Below are 19,188 nucleotides of genomic sequence, written 5' to 3'. Positions count from 1 at the left end.
TTTCGCTGTACTTCTGTATTCAGGGACACTTTCTGCTACCGGGATTGCACGGATCTAAAACTAGAAATGAGACTAATGCTCGTGGCTCTGCGACGCTCCGCTGAGGCACAGCGGCGCTTTGAGCTAAATGCTAACGTCAACTTGCTGGCAAGTTGACGTTAGGTCAAAATGACAATGAAATGCTAACATGCTAACATGTAGCAGGTACTGTTGACCGTGTTCTCAGTTTTGAGATGAGACAGCTGAGCCCCTGACATGGATTAAAAAGGTTTGGCCATCATAACCCCATTAATCTCTTTAGAAATACTAGTAGTAGTAATAAGAATACGTAATCTAATAACTCACAGTCCATGGCCATGCCCACAGCGATGCACTTCTTAAAGCGGCACAGCTGGCACTGGTTGCGTGTGATCTTATCGATGATGCAGCAGGCTTCATATTTACAGGAGTAAGCTGGATGGAGGTTCTTCTGGATGGTCCGGCGGAAGAAACCCTGAAGAGAGCAAAAGGAAATGGAGGAAGAGGAAGAAAAGACAAAAAGGTAAGGACCGTCAAATGAAAGGAAGAAACATTTATATTAAAAAGAACATTCAGAGATTGAGAGAAATAAGTAACCTCATGTCCTCAAAATTAAATCCTTCAATTAAATGTTCTTGCCATTTAATCGGCGTAAAACAAGTGCAATCAATGGCTCACATCACATGGTAGGCTGATGACTGCATGGCAGGAACCTGATTGCTGAGAATAATAAGTAATGAAGCGGTGCTGTGACTGATCGTGTCTGAGTGACTGCTTTTGAACAAGAGAGTCTGGGAGCAGTTTGATTAGAATCACACTCTGGGAACCGCCTAACAAAGACGAGCATTCAAGCAGAGAAAAGGAAGAAAAGGGGCTCTGCTTTTTTGTAAAATCCTCCTGAAACCAGAAAAAAACCCAGCTGCATTGCAGGAAATAAATACCTGTATCGATATCTATGTCGTGTCATGCCACTCACCGGCCTGATTCAAGGCCTCCAGCATTACCCCGACAAGACAAGACAGAAACAAGGACCAGAGGACAGGACAGAGCAGTCGCCCTGACCTCTGTGGCGAGGAAGTCTTTTCCCACCTAAATCCTTCACGACCCCCTGCAGTTCACCTAAAGAGCCAACAGGTCTGTGTTCAGTCAACACCGCCCTCCAATTCATCCAGCAGCAGCCGGAGTCCTCGTGAACCTCTGTCAGGGTCCTGGACTCAGCTCTGCCTTCAGTGCCATCATCATGGCTCTGCTGAAGGACAAGCTCTCCCAACTCAACCTGCAGCTGATGTCAGACTATCTGTCTGGCAGGAAGCGGCAAGTGAAGCTGAGGAAACACGTCTCTGACTCTCAGCACCGACTCCCCTCTGCTCTTCTCCCTGTAGGCCAACTGCTGCTCCTCCAGTCGCCTGTCCGTCAAGCTCCTAAAGTTATCGGACCACAGCCTCCATGCACTCATCTGTGGTGGGGATGAGTCTGTGTTGGTCTTTCCTACTTGTGTACACACACGCATTTGTTTTAGAGGCAATGATGAAGCAAATCAAGTCGTTTGACTGAAAGATTTGAAGTTTGCCGAACCAGAAGCCAGCCTGGAAACCACTTTTCAAAGGAAGTGCTGAGCCCTGACATCAACGTCTACATATCCGTCTATAAGCGTAACGTTAACACACATCTTCCTGACTTATCTATACCTTGTACTGTGAACCTGCACACCGAGTACCAACCTCCAAGACTTGCCCTCTTTCATATGGATTCGGATATCATTTTTCTAATATTGAAATACTTTTTAAACTTCATTTCCATGTTTCTGTTATGCACCAGTGCAAACTCATTTTACGTGATAACCTACATGGCAATAATCCAGATTCTGAATACATCAGGACTCTCATGGGTTTGTGAACACCCTGAAGTTAATTTCTTCTTTTTAACACCGCAGCAGGATTCCAGCGCTCCTCATTTCCTGTGCGAGTACGGGAGAAGCCATTTGTACTGGTCTGCTCTGCGGGATGCCATTAATTGGATAATAAAGCGCGGCCCAGCGGACACCGACGACTGCAATCAAGAGGCCTCCAGTCAAGCCAGAACTGTACTGTGTAATAAGTATGAATTAATAAATAAAAAAACAGGGAAATGAAGTTCAGTTTGCTTTAGGCCTTACATTACGGATGACAAACAGCAAAGCTTCCATGTAATTAACCACTGGAGTTCTGTATTCCTTATTTGGTATTCTACTTTTTATGTTTTTGTAAACTTTAGTCTTCTTAACATAACGTTAGAGAGCTCCTAGGCAGCTGTCATCTCTTGTTGATATATTGCAGTTAAACTAACTTCCAAAGACTCGACATCCGTTGAGATAGAGGGTTGTGTAGCAAAAGTAATTTCCAGACAACAAGCTGTTTTTTGTTGTATTCGTCCGTGACTGAAAATTATTCACAACAAATTCACGATTCATCTTTGTTTAGATAATATCGGACCTAAGGCCGAGTGTCACTGATACATAATTATTCAGTTTGGATGTCTATTCAAACCAACAAATTCCATTTTCGAGAACACAAAAGCCTGTTGTTAAAGCCCTTAATTGGTTAATTCAACCAGGAAAATTAAGTTAAGACGCAACATGAAACATAGCATAAGTCAGTCAGCTGACTCAAGGCCTTCACAATCTAATTTTGCCATAAACTTGAACCCTTTATACAGTGCGTCCTTCAGTTCATGAAAGTTTAATGGAACATTTGAATTGCCCCTCTATGTCTTGTTCAGGATTCGGTTGGAGTAAGCTCCACCTTCCTCTGTCCTTTGGTAAGTAACAAGATGCTGAAAAATGGCACACTCAAGGCTTTCAGAAACCTAGCCCACAATGGCGATTGGTGACATGGCGGCTCCCCCGGGGGAGCGGTCTGGTGAACTGTCTCATCTGAGTCAAAGACCATTTAAAGAGATGGATGCTGCACTGTACCTTGCAACCCTCGCAGGTGATGCAGCGGTAGTGGTAGCCGGTCGCCTTGTCCCCGCACACCACGCACGGCTCATCCTTCTCCAGGTAGCTGGGGATGTACCCTGGAACAGAGACACTAAGAGCTATAGGAGAGGAGGAGGAGGACAGAGTGGAGGTGATGAGGCAAGGAGCCAGAGAGGAAGAGAGCGATGAGGGGGAAAGGGAGGAAGAGACTGAGTGTTATCACCGGGGCCTCAATGACTCTTCTGCACTAGATCCAGGATAGATCGTACCCAGGAGCCTTTTCAGGCACACGGGCGTGACATGACGCATGCTGACGAGGTCTACACACACCCAGAACGTTATGAAATATGCTTTTCATCTCGACTTCTCATTTGCTGCTTTATATCTCAAGAGAGGCGACATGTAGAATCCTTTTTACGCGTAATGCATCTCTGTCATCTGAGTTGCTCAGATAGAGCTTTCTCCTCAAATCGACTGCCCACTTTTCTGCATTCATTGAAATGCGCAAGCAGCGCCTCCTTCCCCCTGCTTAATCACAGGTGTCTCACTAAAGCGCTGAGTGCGCTCCAGTGGAGGGGAAGTATTGGAAGTCTTTTCTCGTGCTACTGAGGCCACAGCGAACGAGGATCAACAATGCAGAGTTAGACCTTTCGAAAAGTGTGGAATAAAGTGGAATTTTTGGGCCTCAGTGAAATATAAAAAGTAAAAAAAATCCACAAAAACGCAAACGTAACAATACAAGATATTGATACAATTTGATCTCGGGCTTGTTGGGGTCTTTGATGGCTCAGAAGCGTATAGAGCATTTGCAGCTTTAAGCTTTAGTCTTCAGACAAAGACGTGCCGATGACTGTTGGAGTCTGTATATTTGTCTGAATTAAATTAAAACACAAACAAAGAAGAAGGTGAAATAAAATACAAATTGTCTGTAATTCTATCGCTTGGTTTCAGATCATTTCACCGCTGTTTATAATAGTATGTGTTGCTTACTGTACGTGTTAATCGCTGGAGGTAATCAGAGGACTATAAGAGGACTACAAAGACATATTGTTTTACTTTAAGTGAAGGCATACGACCAACATGACTGAATGAGAAGGAACAACTGGGCTGATGTTCTGAGGGTAAACCCTCGTGCCTTCTCAGGGAACATGTGATGAATCAATTGATGTTTAGGAGTTGCTCGTCCTAATATAAACTAATCACTGCATGAAATGGGTAAATCGCTCCATAAATATGTCCTTTCTTCACTTTTATTTCTTAGTTGTCTCTTTAGGGCATTCTTGAGTGCCGTTCCCAGAGCGTTGCTAAATATACTGGAGACACAGATTTAAAGACTAAAACCTTTTGGGGGCAAAATCAAGACGAACTGTACGGTCTCTGGCTAGCATCACACATGTTGCCCTGATGCCTATTGCTTTGTTGTTTGCTATTCAGGAAAAAAGAAGAAAAAAAACAGGACTGCACAATAGAAGACTACGAGTACAGCAGCAGAGAAAACACTACGATTACCTGTCAATGAGACTTGGTTTTGTATGCCCTATATGGGATTAAAAACTAAATTGCCGCATTATTAAAATGTGATTGCTTTGTAACCTTGGACAAACGACACACTCAAGACCAAATCAATCATAGTATTAATATTTTCTGATGCTGACAGGTTTGTTCACATCAGTAATGTGTAAAACAGCCTCGTTTGCTCTTATGATCGGCTGAGACACTCAAGGTCACAATGAAATGTTCAGAACAGTCGTGTAGTGCTGTATCTTTAATACTGATAGGTCCTCTAACTTAATGAGAGGTCTGTAATTAAGCCTCACTATTTGATATAATCGTTGATCATGAATGATGGAAAAATAAGTGCTAAAACTGTAACTCACATATATTTTGGTCCCTAATGTGTTGTCGTGTACTTGGCCGTGTGCCTGAACTGCCCCGTCTGCCGCTCTACTCAGACAAATCTATTAATCTCGGGTCTTGGTGTCCTAGGTGAGCTAATTTGAGTCCAACAAAGCCTCTGAAGGAAAATAACAGAACTACAAAACGAGGAGGAGGAGATTATCACAGTAGTCCCACCTGAGACGGCATTGAAAGCCAAAGGGAGCCATCAGCGTGGCGTTCGCTGGCACGTTGTGAAGGGGACAGAAACACAAAGAGGCGAAGGCGGAGAGGACAACTCTTACCTGACACGCTCTTCACTGAACAGTGGCTGTTCTTGCTCTTTCTCTTCGGCACATCTGGCCACCTTGGAGGCGAGAAGGGGAGAGGATGAGGGAGAAAGAAGAGGAGAGAGCAATGTTACAACACGAAAAACAATCAACCACTTAAGCCACTCCACCGCACAACTGATAGCATCTGACAGCGGATCGTTAATCATCAACATATGTTTTGCTACTCTGCGCTTGTTTTTTTTGTTTTTTTTATGACATAAGTTTGCAATCAATTCCCTCGCCAAAGCAACTCAAACCTTAACGCTGTATCCACTGATTATTTTGGCCACTTGGTGGCAGCAGAGCAAGTCAACAAAAACAATGCGCTGAAAGAAGCTACAACACAGCTGCAGAGTCGGGTCATAATTGTGTCGATTCCTCGCTACAAAATTACAAGCTAACAGTTTAGTTGTTTTCACTCTGCAACGCATGCAAAATGCTAGTGAACAGAGGCTGATTTAGGCTATGTTGTTACCCCGCTGTACGCTCAAGGGCGAGTTCAACTGCAGCCAACTGTTCAATATAAATAACAAAAACGATGGAGTGGACGTGTACATGTACGCTTTCATTAAAGTCTACTAGGCTGAAGAGAAGTCGCTGCAAAACTGCTTCTTTTCTTTCCCTGTTGCTGCATTTCTAAATTCATTTTTGCCGTTTGCTATATCATTTCTTCACTTTCAATCACAAATCCAATTAAAATATACATAGAGAGAGAGAGAGAGGTAACCACACACAACACGCACACACACACACACACAGAGGATGTGGATATTCCTTCACTCATCTCTTCTCCACCTCCTATCTCCTTCTGTGCACTTCCTCTCTTCTCACTCTCACAGGATGAAGGCTGCCTTCGCTCCTGGCAGGAGATTTGGATTACCGTCCTCTCTCTCTCTCTCTCTCTCTCTCTCTCTCTCCTCCCCCCCCCCCCCCACGTCTGGGCTGTTCGCTCTCCCCCGCCCACATTTCCCTTCTCTCTTCAATGACATATCTTTCTCGGTCCCTTACACTTTGGCCACTCCCTATTTCTTACCATGTGCTTCCTCAACTTTCCTTTTTTGATTTCTCCTCCCAGGCATTTCTGTTATCCTCTTCTCTCTAAACTTCCATCAGCAGTATTAGGTAACACTGCTCTCCTCTCTTCCTCCCTCCATTTCTCTCTGGCTGTCAAATCCACTTTCCTCTTCCAACCCCCCCACCCAACCAAAATAAAATCCTCTGTCGTCTCTTTCTCTGTTCTTGCTGCTCTTCACGGTCGAGCAGACTTATTAATTCTATTGCTGTGCACATGCTCAGGCAGTAACATGGTGGGAAACTGTCTGCTCTGGTCTCTGATCACTGTGAGCTGAGCTACCAAAACAGAAACACTCACATTATCATGTCGGCCTCCATTAATTCAATAGTTTATGGAGCTTGTGACAGTGTTGACAGTGTGGACAGTGTTTCCAAAACATGAGGCAATTAATTAAATTCATCGGATGGTGGTGGGCATGTAAACGTTGGAGGTTGAGTATCCATTTATGCAAAGACACCAATCGAAATAAATCTCTGGCTGTGTCAAAGTAGACATAATGTGAGTAAAATAAAAGACGTAGACACTTTTAAAAACTGCGACACAATGAGCTCTGTGCAATAAAAAGCTGCATTCCTCGTTTGCGATTTTCAAAATGGGCTCTTTTCAGACGGTTGACGAAAGCAGTCCTCACGTTACGATTGATTCTGTTGGGTGAAATGACAAGTACAGCTAGCGGAGTTTAGCTCGCTAATTAAGCTAACGTTTGCTGAGAACACCATTTCTGGCTGAATGTTTCTGTTTCCAGGATTACTACTGTGTGTGTGCTGAGCTAGTTAGCCGGACATGCTATCGTTTGGAGTTCCTGTTAGACACACGTTACATCAATTATGTACACTTTTGTTATTCAATATAGCAGAAAACAACTATTTCATTTAGTGGGCTAATGTCAGTTTCCTAAACTGAATTTCTCTGTTATTATGTACCCGGGCCAATCACACGTGCATTTTAGTGCATGAGCACGGGAACCTGCCCGGCTAGCTTACGCTCGCATAACGGCGGATATAGCTGATTGCTGCGGCGTCATCGCGGAAACGTAGCGACGACCCTTCGGTTCCCCAGCAGGTAAACACCGTTAGCTTTGTCAGCGCACCGTGTCACCATGGAGAGGCAATATAAATGCTCCTAATTCGTGTTATACACCTTTTACGAGAGTAAAAACATTCTTTAATATTAAAAAAACAGTTAACTGATCCATTGCCGTTAAACACATCGCTAAGTAAAGCTTCAAAGCCAATGTGCATTCACTTTGAAGATGGCAAGCTTTGGCGCCCCAGGAGCAGCAACACAAACAGACATTGTGGCAGACAGCAATACATGCTGCTACAAAGCTTTGAATCATCATTTGATCATTATGACATCAAAACCTTACAAACAGAGGCTTTAACAACACCACCCGAGGAGCACGTGCTACTACAGCGGCAACACATGCAGAATCAGGCTCCGTCCTGAGGGCACCAGCTGAGGCTTTAACAGAAGTGTAAAAGTTAAGTTGGCATGGTTTATAGAGTCACATGCATTACCGGCGGATATCACGTCCCACACGATACAAAGGAAGGATAGACTGGCACATTTACATAAGTTGATTGCTCCAGACCCTCCCACTCCACTGGTAAGGCGTCACGTTCTGTTTCAGTAATCTCACCAAACGAACACAATGTACTACTTTGAGGGAGTTTCTTCATCTGGAAAAAACAACCAGAAAAAAACACAAGCGCAACCAAAATTTCTTCATGAAAAGTACAAACAAATAAGTTCATGAAAATTCAAGAGATTGTTTTTATTAAAATACATCAATGTGATAATCTTTTGGAAATCCAGTTTGTGTACTACTGTACGGCATTTGTCAAAACAAACTGACACAGAGGCCAGCCTTTCTTAACTCAACACACAGACACACTTCTAACGTTATCTGCTCTGAACACGCGCTGCAGCATAAGGATGCCAGCGGCCGCACACACTCACTGCTAACACACATAAGACAAATCGCAAATACATTCGCGCAAACGCACCAACCTGTTGATGCAGTACGGCTGTAAGATGTGCATGCTGCCCGGTTTGCAGTGCTACCAGAAGTAGAAGAAGAAGAAGAATGTCGCCCCAGTGGCTCTTTTCTACCGCTTCAGCCTCCCAAAACGGACGAGCTGAGTCAGTGCACGTGTGCGGTTGCGTGGCTCCGTTTGTTTAGGATTGCAACAGTTCCGCTTCTTCAAAAGCAGAAGAGTGTGGCTGCTGATAGAAGCTTTTGTTGATCCATGAACCACTGAGGAGGAGGAGGCGGAGGAGGAGGAGGTGGTCCTTAATTCCTGCCTCACTGAACCCACCTCACGGTGACCCGGGCGCTCAAGTCCATCCCAGAGAAGTACAGTAGAGTGTTGCTATCAGCTGAGATATCTGAGACAGTGGCGCTCTGCCTCAGACTGGCTGCTGAGAGAAACGACTACTCTGTTTATCCTCCCTCCATCTCACTCGTTCTCTCCCTCCCTTCTCGTTGCTCTCCACAAGCCTCCTCCCGCCCTCCCTCCCTCCCTCTCTCTGTGTCTCTCTCTCTCTCTCTCTCTCTCTCTCTCTCTCTCTCTCTCTCTCTCTCTCTCTCTCTCTCTCTCTCTCTCTCTCTCTCTCTCTCTCTCTCTTCTCTCTCTCTCGGTCTGTCTGTCTGTCTGTCTGTCTCTCTCCGTGCATGTGTATTTCCTCCCCTGGTGTCATCACAACACACCTCTTCATGCTCTGTTCTATCTACCTCCTACAACCCCTCTCGCTTCCTGTCCTTCCTCTATTCTTCCATCTCTCTGTCTTATTAACATTCATTTTTTTCCCCCACAATCTTACTTCTGTCACTTTCTCCCTTGTATTCTTTTCGTTTCGTCCCCGGGAAGGAAACCAAACAACAACTAAACAAAAAGGTTCCTGTCCTCTCCGTGTCCAAACTCACTGAAGCTTTAACGTTAACTAGATTACATAACGGCAGGCTGATGCAGGCTCTCCAGTACGGCTGAGCGAGGTCTTTTGAGGACACAGGAGACGCTTCATATCTCATTAATTAAATTAGAGTGCACTGATTTGCACCAAATTTCCATGCAACCCATCCGATTTAATTGATGACATCCTGAGCTTTAAGGTGGCTCAGCGGGAGCGCCCCGACAGGAGATCCTCTGGGGATCATGAATGTCTGGTTTTACACTGAAATATCTTGACTAACTATTGGATGTACGGACGACCATTGGCATTCTGTCAATAAAACAGGGTCCAATCAGAAGAAGAGTAAAAGACTGCCATTTGTATTCATGTATTCACTCCAGTCCAGCTGGTGGAGTGGACTGTCGTGTCTCACATGGTGTTGTAGATCCACTGGGTGGAAGAACGTCAGCACCACTGAACCTCTGGAGGCTTGTGGTTGTAGACCTTGATACCGGCCTACAAGGTCATGTTGCAGCCACGAGGGATGGTCTCCATTACACAGTTGTAGCGCATCCGGGAGACTCTTTTTGGCCCGAGCTGCCCCAGATGATGAAATGATGCAGCCGTGTCATCCCAACCACGGTTGATCTCGTGACGAGATTAAAGCGCTGACTTTGTCTTCCTGCCTCTCCGTTAATGGAGGAATGCTCGGCCTGGTAATCCCCCGCCACCTGCTCGGTCTCACTGATGTCAAGGGAGAGGTTACGCGGCGGGCAGAGCGACGGATCTCGTCTGGCTGTCAGGCCGACGACGGTTGGTGGCGACGGTGAACTCCGAGGCCGGCGCTGCCCGTGACTTTGTGGCATTCCTCGAAAGTCACGGGTCCCAAAGAGAGGACCAAGAGCACAAGAGGGAACAAAAGGGCCGACAGTTGTTGCTTTTTGTCCCAAGTTGATTTGTTGAAAGTGCGCATCGCTCCCATCTGATGGACAACTGTCACGCTGAAAGGACATTACATTCTAGCGTTGACTTCAATAGGAGAGATCCTGCCTGCAGCTGTGTGACACATGATTGGACGCGCAAAATCCGAGAAATTGCCTCATGTGAGTCAGTGTCTGTTTGGCGATGATAAAAAAAAGTATAATGATCTGGTGGTGTGGAGTCAGCAAGAAGTTACCGCCGCTGCTCGGCTCTCCTTGAGGCTACGTTAGCCGCTACTAGCTTAAAACACAAATGTCTGACTGAACTGTCGGCATTGCAGTTGCATTGTGGGTAAGGAAGGCGCCATATGTTTGGAAGAGGAATGGGCAGAATCTTGCCGGCTGCCTCAATTCAGATGTTTAAAGTGTCCGTGACGAGTTCAAACAAGTTTTATAGGGAGGCAACGTTAAATCAGAACAATCTGAATGAATACAAATGTGCAAATTATCTTAGACTTTGTCTGTTCACCATGTCGGATTTCTTAGTTTTCAGTTTTACAATAAAGGTAGACAACAACATCATCGAAAGGTGCCTCGCAATAGAAATCCCTCACCTCCTTCGTGATTTGCCCGTGTCACACAAGAGCGGGTCAAACGGCCAAGAGGCTTGTGAATTAACACACAGCTGTTGTTGCGCTCGCTTGTGTCGCCTGAGCTGATAAACTCAATGCTCGACCACAGAGAGAGAGGGGGGGGGGGGGGGGGGGTCACCTGAGGACAAGGCCTTCATAAGAGGGAGAAGGAAGAATGGCCTTTGAATGGGAGCGGATAAACCCTGATTGGTCCATTTCACCGAGAGAGACATGCTGTTCCCGGTATAGTCGTCACTCACACATGCCAGATTCAGTATACAAGACGGGGCAAAAATATATATATATATAATTTGTTTTATCGTACATACACCTCAGCAAAAGTATTATTAGGATTTGTTTACATTTGTTTTGAGCATTGGGAAAAAACAAAACGTGACCGAAACAATAACGAACCAAGCGCACCCATTTCACTGTGACATCACACCAGTTAAAGAGACTGTGAGTTATGAAAGGACTCGGGTTGAACGTTTGATTTATAAAATCAATGGAACGCTTTCAGACTCCACCCCGCACCAAAAGAATAAATTCCTCACGATAATTTAAATAAAAAAGCTGCTATTTTGAAACGCGCTCCGAAAAAAATGCTGTATTCTAAAATCCAGAGACGCTCCAACCACGAACAACACAACAACACGTCTCATTTGCATCGGAAAATAAAACCTCTAAAAGCACTTCAGCTGGCAGGCGCGCACACACACACACACACACACACACACACACACAATGCTAATTGAATTGTAATGGTGGAAGCCGACTGCCACCTGAAATAATCAGAGGCTCCACAGCGACACACACAAACACACGCAGACACACACACAAACACACAACACAATTCTATTTCAGCATCCTCCACTCCGGGCCGTGTGAAGTACTGCGTCAACATCTCTGTGTGCGTGAACGTGTTCATGAGTGCGAGTGTGTGTGTGTGTGTGTGTGTGTGTGTGTGTGTGTGTAGCGCTCCGTGACTCAGAAATCACAGAGGGGAGGGGTTCGGGCATGAGGCAGTCCTCTTAAGAACACGTGCGTGCTCCATGACACCGAGAGAGCGAGCGAGAGACACACACGCACGCACGCACACACACACACACACACACACACACACACACACACACTCACACACATGCGCACCAAAACAAAAGTGACAATCCCCCTGTTGATGTCACATAGAGGCGTCCTGAGCTGTTCTCTGCTTTCTGTGGCTCCATCTGCCCTCGCTGCTCCTAATCCGACTCCCTGCACTCCACTAATCCACCACACGCACACGCACACGCACACACACACACAGTACCTACATTCTGCAGGCAGAAGAAGACCTATACGTCTTCATGTGCATCATCTGCATGTACATGTAGAATAACTCAAACACCGTCTGCCCACGCCAATGAAACGCACTGAATCCTCAAGAGGCCTCGTACCTCCACATGGCTGCACAGTACCAACTCAATAATGAGGTCACCAAATATCTGGGTTTTGTGAGACTCTGGTGGCGGGACTGGTGGGCCTTTCAGTCTTTACATCATTTTGCTGTCGCTGAGGGGAAACAAGGGAAGGGACACAGCGGCCCTTACTCGCAGCAGCAGCAGGTAATCAATCGCTTCAATCAGACTATTTTGGGCAACGGCGGCGCTCGAGCTAACAGGAGCCGACTGCTGAACTCTGGCAGCGGTTGTGGAGCGATACAACTTGAAAGGAAAAGGGATTATGGGGGGAAAATGTGCCTTAGCTAAAAACAAAATGTTTTGTTTGCTATGAAATAAAAAAAACAACTAATAAACAAACAAAATGTATTATGAAATAAAACCAACATAATACTGAGTTGAGTTTGAATCATTTTATCATGTTATTATTTTGTCTCCTTAAGTAGGAGTTGAACTTGTTCAGTGTTTGTGTTCACTTGTAAACTCAGTGTGTGTATTCATTCAATGAAGCGGTGAGGCTATAGTGTGTGTGTGTGTGTGTGTGTGTGTGTGTGTGTGTGTGTGTGTGTGTGTGTGTGTGCGTGCATGTGCAACTACACTTGCTGGAGAAATAGAGAGAGCACAGATGGCAGTGTGACAGAGTGTTCTGTCTTACATCTCCAAAAAATACACTAAATAGACTGAACGCCCCCCCCTCCCCTCCGCCCTTTTCTCTATCTATTTATAAAGCTCACGCTGCTCAAGCTCGTCTGTTATTGAGCGTTTCTTCTGTTTCTTTTCTCCCTTTGAAGCATTCGTACATTAAAAAAAAGTACATGCAGTTGTTCTGGGATTTGCTCACTGTGAGGATTTAAATGATGTGAACTTCCTCCATCTATCCACCCAGCTATTGATCCATTTGTCCGCACAGCCATCACTCTGTCCATGCGCCCCTGCATGCATCCATCCACGCATCCCTCCATCCATCCACGCATCCCTCAAGCCATCCATCCATCCATGCATGCATCCTTCCATCCATGTATCCATCCATCCCTTCACCCATGCATGCATGCATTTTTCCATCCCTTCATCCATCCTTCCATGTATGCATGCATCCTTCCATCCATGTAGCCATCCATCCCTTCACCCATGCATGCATGCATTTTTCCATCCCTTCATCCATCCTTCCATGTATGTATGCATCCTTCCATCCATGTAGCCATCCATCCCTTCACCCATGCAAGCATGCATTCCTCCATCCATGCATGCATCCCTCCATGCATCCATCTGTCCCTCTATGTATGTATGCATTCCTCCATCCATCCATCCATCCATCATCCACACGTCCCTCCAGCCGACCATGCTTGCATCTATTCATTCATCCCTCACTTCAGTCTAATCCATTGTTAATCTCTGCTTTCCTTTCAAGTTTACATCAAAGATGAAGAACACACATAACCAGATGTAGCATCCACCACGGTTTGGTCAATGCACACGCACACACACACACACACACACACACACACACACACACACACACACACACACACACACACACACACACACACACACACACACTGTCTCACCCTTTCTCGTCTCCCTCTGATGAGTTGCTATCCTGCTTGTTGGACATTGGCTCCATGTAGCCTCGGTCCCGTCCGGCAGCCAATCACAGGACAATGAGGCGGACCTCGACCTCGCCAGCTTGCTCAGCATTCGCCGGCGGCCGCTTCAACAGACAGCCATCTGAGAATCTGGGCAGCGGTTGGCTGAGCGGAGCACGGCGGGCGGGACATCAGTGGAAGCGTCAGAGAGCTGGAGGTGCAGAGGGAGAAGCCACAGTCAGAAACAGAGACAACATGGGAACGGTTGACATCTTTGCTCCAACAAATGAAAAGGATTGAACAATAATTCATTTTTCTGTTTTCTGCTCGAAAACCATTTCTCAAAATCTCAAGGTGGCATTTTGGAGGAGATAAAGACAGGAAGCTTTTCATCGTGAACTTTATGCTATAAGAAGTATGTTGACAAGTGTTGAAACATCACAAATTCAGAATGTGTGAGCAGTTTTCCCAGTAATACCTGGAATAGACAATTGACAAAAATAGATTTTGAGTTTTCCTGCTTCAAATGCATGACGGTAAAGACCAAAAACCAACGGGCGACGTCACGATGACCACGCCCACTTCTTATATACAGTCAAACAAGCGGTTCAAAAGGTAATCCCTTTAGAGGATGATACGAAACACATCATCATCTTAAATCGTCTTCAACTTTAAAAAAGGGAGAACACTGCACAGGTCAGACCTTTTGTCTTGGCTCATTCCTTAATTTCCTCATTCCATGTTTTATTTCGGACTTCCCAGAGGCTGCTGTGCTTTCACAATACCGCCTCTGTGTTCGCCTCTACAACACAGCGCCTATTAGAGGAGACAAACTCCAAAATATCATTTAACATAAGCTACTTACAAGTCTTCTGAAACAAATTTAGGGTAAATTCCTCTCCGCATTTTCCTGTTTGTTTTTGCGCCAATTTTTTATTTAATTATTCCTCCTCTATGGCTAAAGTTATCCCAGCTACAGTTTCATGTATAAGCGTTTGCTTCTCTGCCCGGCTGTAGTGGTTTCATCACATTACATATGTATTTTTAACAGGTGATAAAAACCTGTATGCTCTAGTTGTGCAGCCTCACTAAAAAGTGAACAAAAGGACAAAAGAGTTTTTGAGGCGAGTTAACGCGCAACATGAGTTAAAATGCAGCTAGCTGGGCTCTAGGTGACAATGTCTGTTGCTGGCCGGTCGATGGGTCCAACACTTTGGTCCAGACTTCAATATCTCCACAACTAAATTGAAGTTTCACACTGAATGCTCCGCTGGCAGCATCCTGAGGTGAAGTAAAATGTCTCAGCAACTGATGGACATTCATGTCTCCCTCAAGATCAATGATACAAAACTTTTAGGGATCCTTTCCTCCATCAGGCAAACTTTTAAGTTCTACGGTCAGTAACTCCCATAACTGGGCGTAACTTTTAGGAGCATGATCTGATGTCCTAATAAAATAAAATCAATGCAGTGGACTATCCTGCTAACACCGTGGACACAAACCAGAAACTAAAATATTAGTCTGGTCATGCTTTAGAGCGTCTGTGTCAGAAGAATCCTAAAACAAACAAAAAAAAACAAACAAGCTATGATATAACTATTATCAGCCATTCTTCATGTACGAATAAAACTACAACTACATCTCATGTTTTTTTAACTCGCCCCCATTAGCTTATGACCATGTGAGGAGCTGCCAGTGCCAGATGAGGGCACCAGAGTCACCACCACACCGGTGGTCTCCCGCACATGTGACCTGAGTTGACCTGGCTTCCTGCACAGAGGCTGGCTTTCACTGGCTGAGCTCGCATCACAGAGCATGACCGCTGGATCAACAAAAAAAACAAACAGGAAAACGGTTGTCTTATGAGGAGATTCCCCGGAGGTTTATTTCATATATCGAGCAGAAAATGCACTTGAGAACGCACACGCATATGTGCACTTATACAACTAGGCACAGTGTTTCCCACAGGATGGCGTGAGACGGGGTGGGGTGACCTTTGGACCCTCCAGGGGGCTCAGAGTCATGCTCTCCTGGAAGAAGAAACGTCTGTACAGTGAATGCATCAAACCAGGTCACTGGAGCATTTACATTTTATGCAACGTTCTACTTCTAGTTCACTTCACTACGTTTATTGAACAGTGTTAGATCCTCGTGAGGCTCGTTGGCAGATTCAGATTCTTAATACAAAATATGAATCAACTTATACAGTATAATGTATTATTAAGTAGTTTATAGCCTAATTATGAGGCGTAACAAGTAGTTAAGATGATCTATATCTTTATCGGCTGCAGCATTAAAATGATGCAGCCAATAATGCATCATTAATTATTATTTACCAAATATTATTCTCACATGGGCCGTTTACTTTTCGTTGGTTCTGAAAGTATATTTTGATGTTAATACGTCAGTAAATTGTGAGTTCCTAAGAGTAAAAGCTGTCGGAAAATGTCTTGTTTTGTCCAACAAACTTTCCCAAAACCCAAAACATCATTCAGCTACGAAGAGAAAACGCTCGTTTCAGGTTTTATAATTATTATAGCTGTTGCACTCACACACACAATCAAACACATATCTACATAAAACATGGCTTTTTGTTGTTATTAATGTGTTGTTATGTATCTTACATACTACTTTGTCAACAATATCACATAGTCTTTAACTTAATTATACTCTTTTTGTGCTCTAAAATCGTGAAATTGTAATATTCTACAGATGGAAGCTTCAAATAAGCCTGGTGCGTCTTCCTGCTCTGTATATTTATCTCAGTTAAGCTTGTTTATTTTTTTAATTGTGCAAATTGCATTGATAATACAACATATATTTTTTTAAAAAGGGTTTACTTTGTATCTGCCAGTTTGATTTCTACAACTATGCTGTTTCACAGCTGCCCTGCGTTTAAACCCGGAAGAAAATAAAACACAGCGGAGCTCCACTTCTCCAGCTGTGACAGTAGATGGCATCAGAGTGTGTGCTTTCATGACACACACACACGCACATGCACACACACACGCACAGAGTTTGATTCGGACCGAGCACTTTGTCTAGATAGATGAGTAATCCAGGGAAAGCCGTCTGTGTACATCCATCATGCTGCAAACAGGAACTGCTGATTGCGCAGACTTCTAATGATCCCAGTTTGCTTTAAAAACAAATATGACCCCGCGGCTCAAGTTCTGGCCTCCAGCGACCAACACGGCAACATCATACTTCCTGTTTACGTCCACCAGAAGCCCCTAAATCATGGAAACTGTGGGTCCAAAAGCACAATTATCCCCCAAATCGACAAAATGTTGAGATCCCTGACTGACTTTGAGAAGTGTTTTAGTTCATTTTGCTACGAGGAAGTCAGACAGCACTAATACGAACCGCCTGCTGCCTGGAAGAGGTCAGAGCAACAAAGAATAATAACCGCTTTCTTTTGTTATATTAATGCATCGGTGTCAAGACAAGGCTGAACGTGAATGTGTGTATGCAACGTACAAATAATGAATACACAAGGAATATGCTGCATGTATAAATAAAACAGTGGCCGTTCAAAGCGTGCGTGGGTTCCCTCCGGGTTCTTCCTCCTGTAGTGCGGGTTAAGTAATGACTTTAAATCCCGTGCAGGTGCGATTGTGGGACCGAATGCTCGTCTGTCTCCATGTGTCGGCTCTGAGATAGCTGGGATCGGCTTTTTAAAAAATGTTTACGTCAGCGTCTACATCTGAAACTTCATTCTTAAAAACAAAACAAATCAGTTGTACAAAAAAATAAAGATCATAATCGGAAAACCCCGCTGCAGAAATTCAGGAAACCATGAAATATACATAAATATAGTTATAGGGAGGTTAGAGGAGTTCAAGTCATCCCATGGGGCCGCGGGGTCAGTGACGACATACAGATCAATGTCATGTGCATTAACTGCAGACGGAACAGTATGTACTCTCCAATGTGTACATACTGATCCTGTCTGTCTGGAAACAGGGCTCGGCAATTAAGAAATAATACACGGGTGTTACCACACCCGCACACACACACACACACACAGTCTATTTAACCATCAAACACACACATACATACATACCTCAGTCTTTGTGAGACATGTTCTTTCCAACATTTTCTCCCCTACACACTAAGTCAAAGGCGTGCATGTGCACACGCGCACGCTTCTCGTCTGCCTCGGAGCAGGGAGGCCTTGGACGGCGTCCAAGCTGATTAGATGGAGAGAGGAAGCAGCACAGCATGATCAAAGATCTGTTTCCCTCCCTCCCTCCCGCTCCTTCCCCCCACCGTATCGCTCGCTCGGACGTCGTAATCACATCGGCGAAATCAGCATGGGAAGGAAGGAAAATATATATACATGTATATAGTCAGCGCACAAGAGAAAGGGGTGCAGTGGCCCAAAAGGATTCTGGTTGCAGACTAATCTAAGTCTTGACACTGAGCTGTGCTCGGTGGAGGGCGGTTCCGCTGTCAACATGTGCATGTCCGTGGGTTTTCTTTCATTAATAGCTTTATTAGTAAAAGAAGTCAAAGCGTCTCTACACACTTGTCGAGGTATGTTTGGTTGCTCCACTGAAACTTTTTCCTTATGTAACTTTGTTGAATTTGTTTCTGCAATCAATAAATGAAATGCTCTTACAAACAAACAACAGAGCAACAATCTGGTATTTTGTGGCTGTCGCCTTCCCCCCTTCCCTACCAGCGCCGACTTTGCAGGAGAAAGCAGGTCCACACACACTGCAGCTATCTGATGGTGGGGAATCGCATTGTCACAGCTGACATTTGGATGTTTACAGTTCACCGGGTGCGTGTTTAACATGAGCGGCCTGGAGATAATCCACGACAGTGCACTGTACTGTACACAGTACACGCTGCATTATATCTGGAGCTAGAATCTGACAGGTCGGCGGGGGCTACGGCGGGGCCGCGGGTCCGACTTAGTGGGCGAAGCCAGGTCACGAAGATTAGGCCCTTCTGGGCTAAGATGATTTTATCAGTGCAAATGAGCTAATGACAGAGTCTGAGCCTTTTCATTTAACGAGCCCGGTGCACGGACGCTTGAGTCTGATGAGGCCATGAAGGAGGGTGCGCTTTGGCCGCGGAGACCTTGTGATTGACAGGTTGATACCGCGGCGTCGACCGGTTTGGACATTGTCCGTGCTTTTGGTCTCAGAACTTCAGAGGGGTGTTTTCTGTTCTCGACAGGAACGTGGGACATTTTGGTCCCCCAAGAATGTCGGCTCTGTCCTCTCGTGTCACGTCTGGTTGGTAAAAAAAAAACTAATAAAACGTCCACAACCACAAACTGAAAGCTTTGAAGCGATGTCCACAACCCAATGGGTGACACACATTCATGTCATTTATCCGGTGGACAGAAAAAAACTCGACTTCATGAATGCCAGTGATGCTCGGAATTTTCTGGATGGGTCGTCGGGTTTCGTTTCGCTAATCCGGTCACCATGACAACTCCGTCAGGTG

At 45.0% G+C, this 19,188-nt stretch overlaps 1 protein-coding gene across 2 annotated transcripts in view; it reads right to left on the bottom strand.

Moving 5' to 3' along the window:
• The window catches only part of LOC137786342 (thyroid hormone receptor alpha), a 73,306-nt gene that overhangs the window by 7,057 nt on the left and 47,061 nt on the right, over nucleotides 1–19,188 (bottom strand). For both annotated transcript variants that reach the window (XM_068578166.1, XM_068578167.1), the window contains 4 exons: nucleotides 13,708–13,936; nucleotides 5,155–5,216; nucleotides 2,972–3,093; nucleotides 346–493 (listed from right to left, as the gene is read on the bottom strand). In XM_068578166.1, coding sequence (XP_068434267.1) covers nucleotides 346–493; nucleotides 2,972–3,093; nucleotides 5,155–5,216; nucleotides 13,708–13,763 — 388 coding nt within the window. In that variant the 5' untranslated portion in view covers nucleotides 13,764–13,936. The remainder of the gene's footprint in view (nucleotides 1–345; nucleotides 494–2,971; nucleotides 3,094–5,154; nucleotides 5,217–13,707; nucleotides 13,937–19,188) is intronic.

The sequence above is a fragment of the Clinocottus analis genome, unplaced genomic scaffold, assembly GCF_023055335.1.
Source record: "Clinocottus analis isolate CAN_PGR_092001 unplaced genomic scaffold, fCliAna1.0.p SCAF_16, whole genome shotgun sequence".
Lineage (NCBI taxonomy): Eukaryota > Metazoa > Chordata > Actinopteri > Perciformes > Cottidae > Clinocottus > Clinocottus analis.
This window is presented reverse-complemented; position numbering and strand designations above follow the sequence as displayed.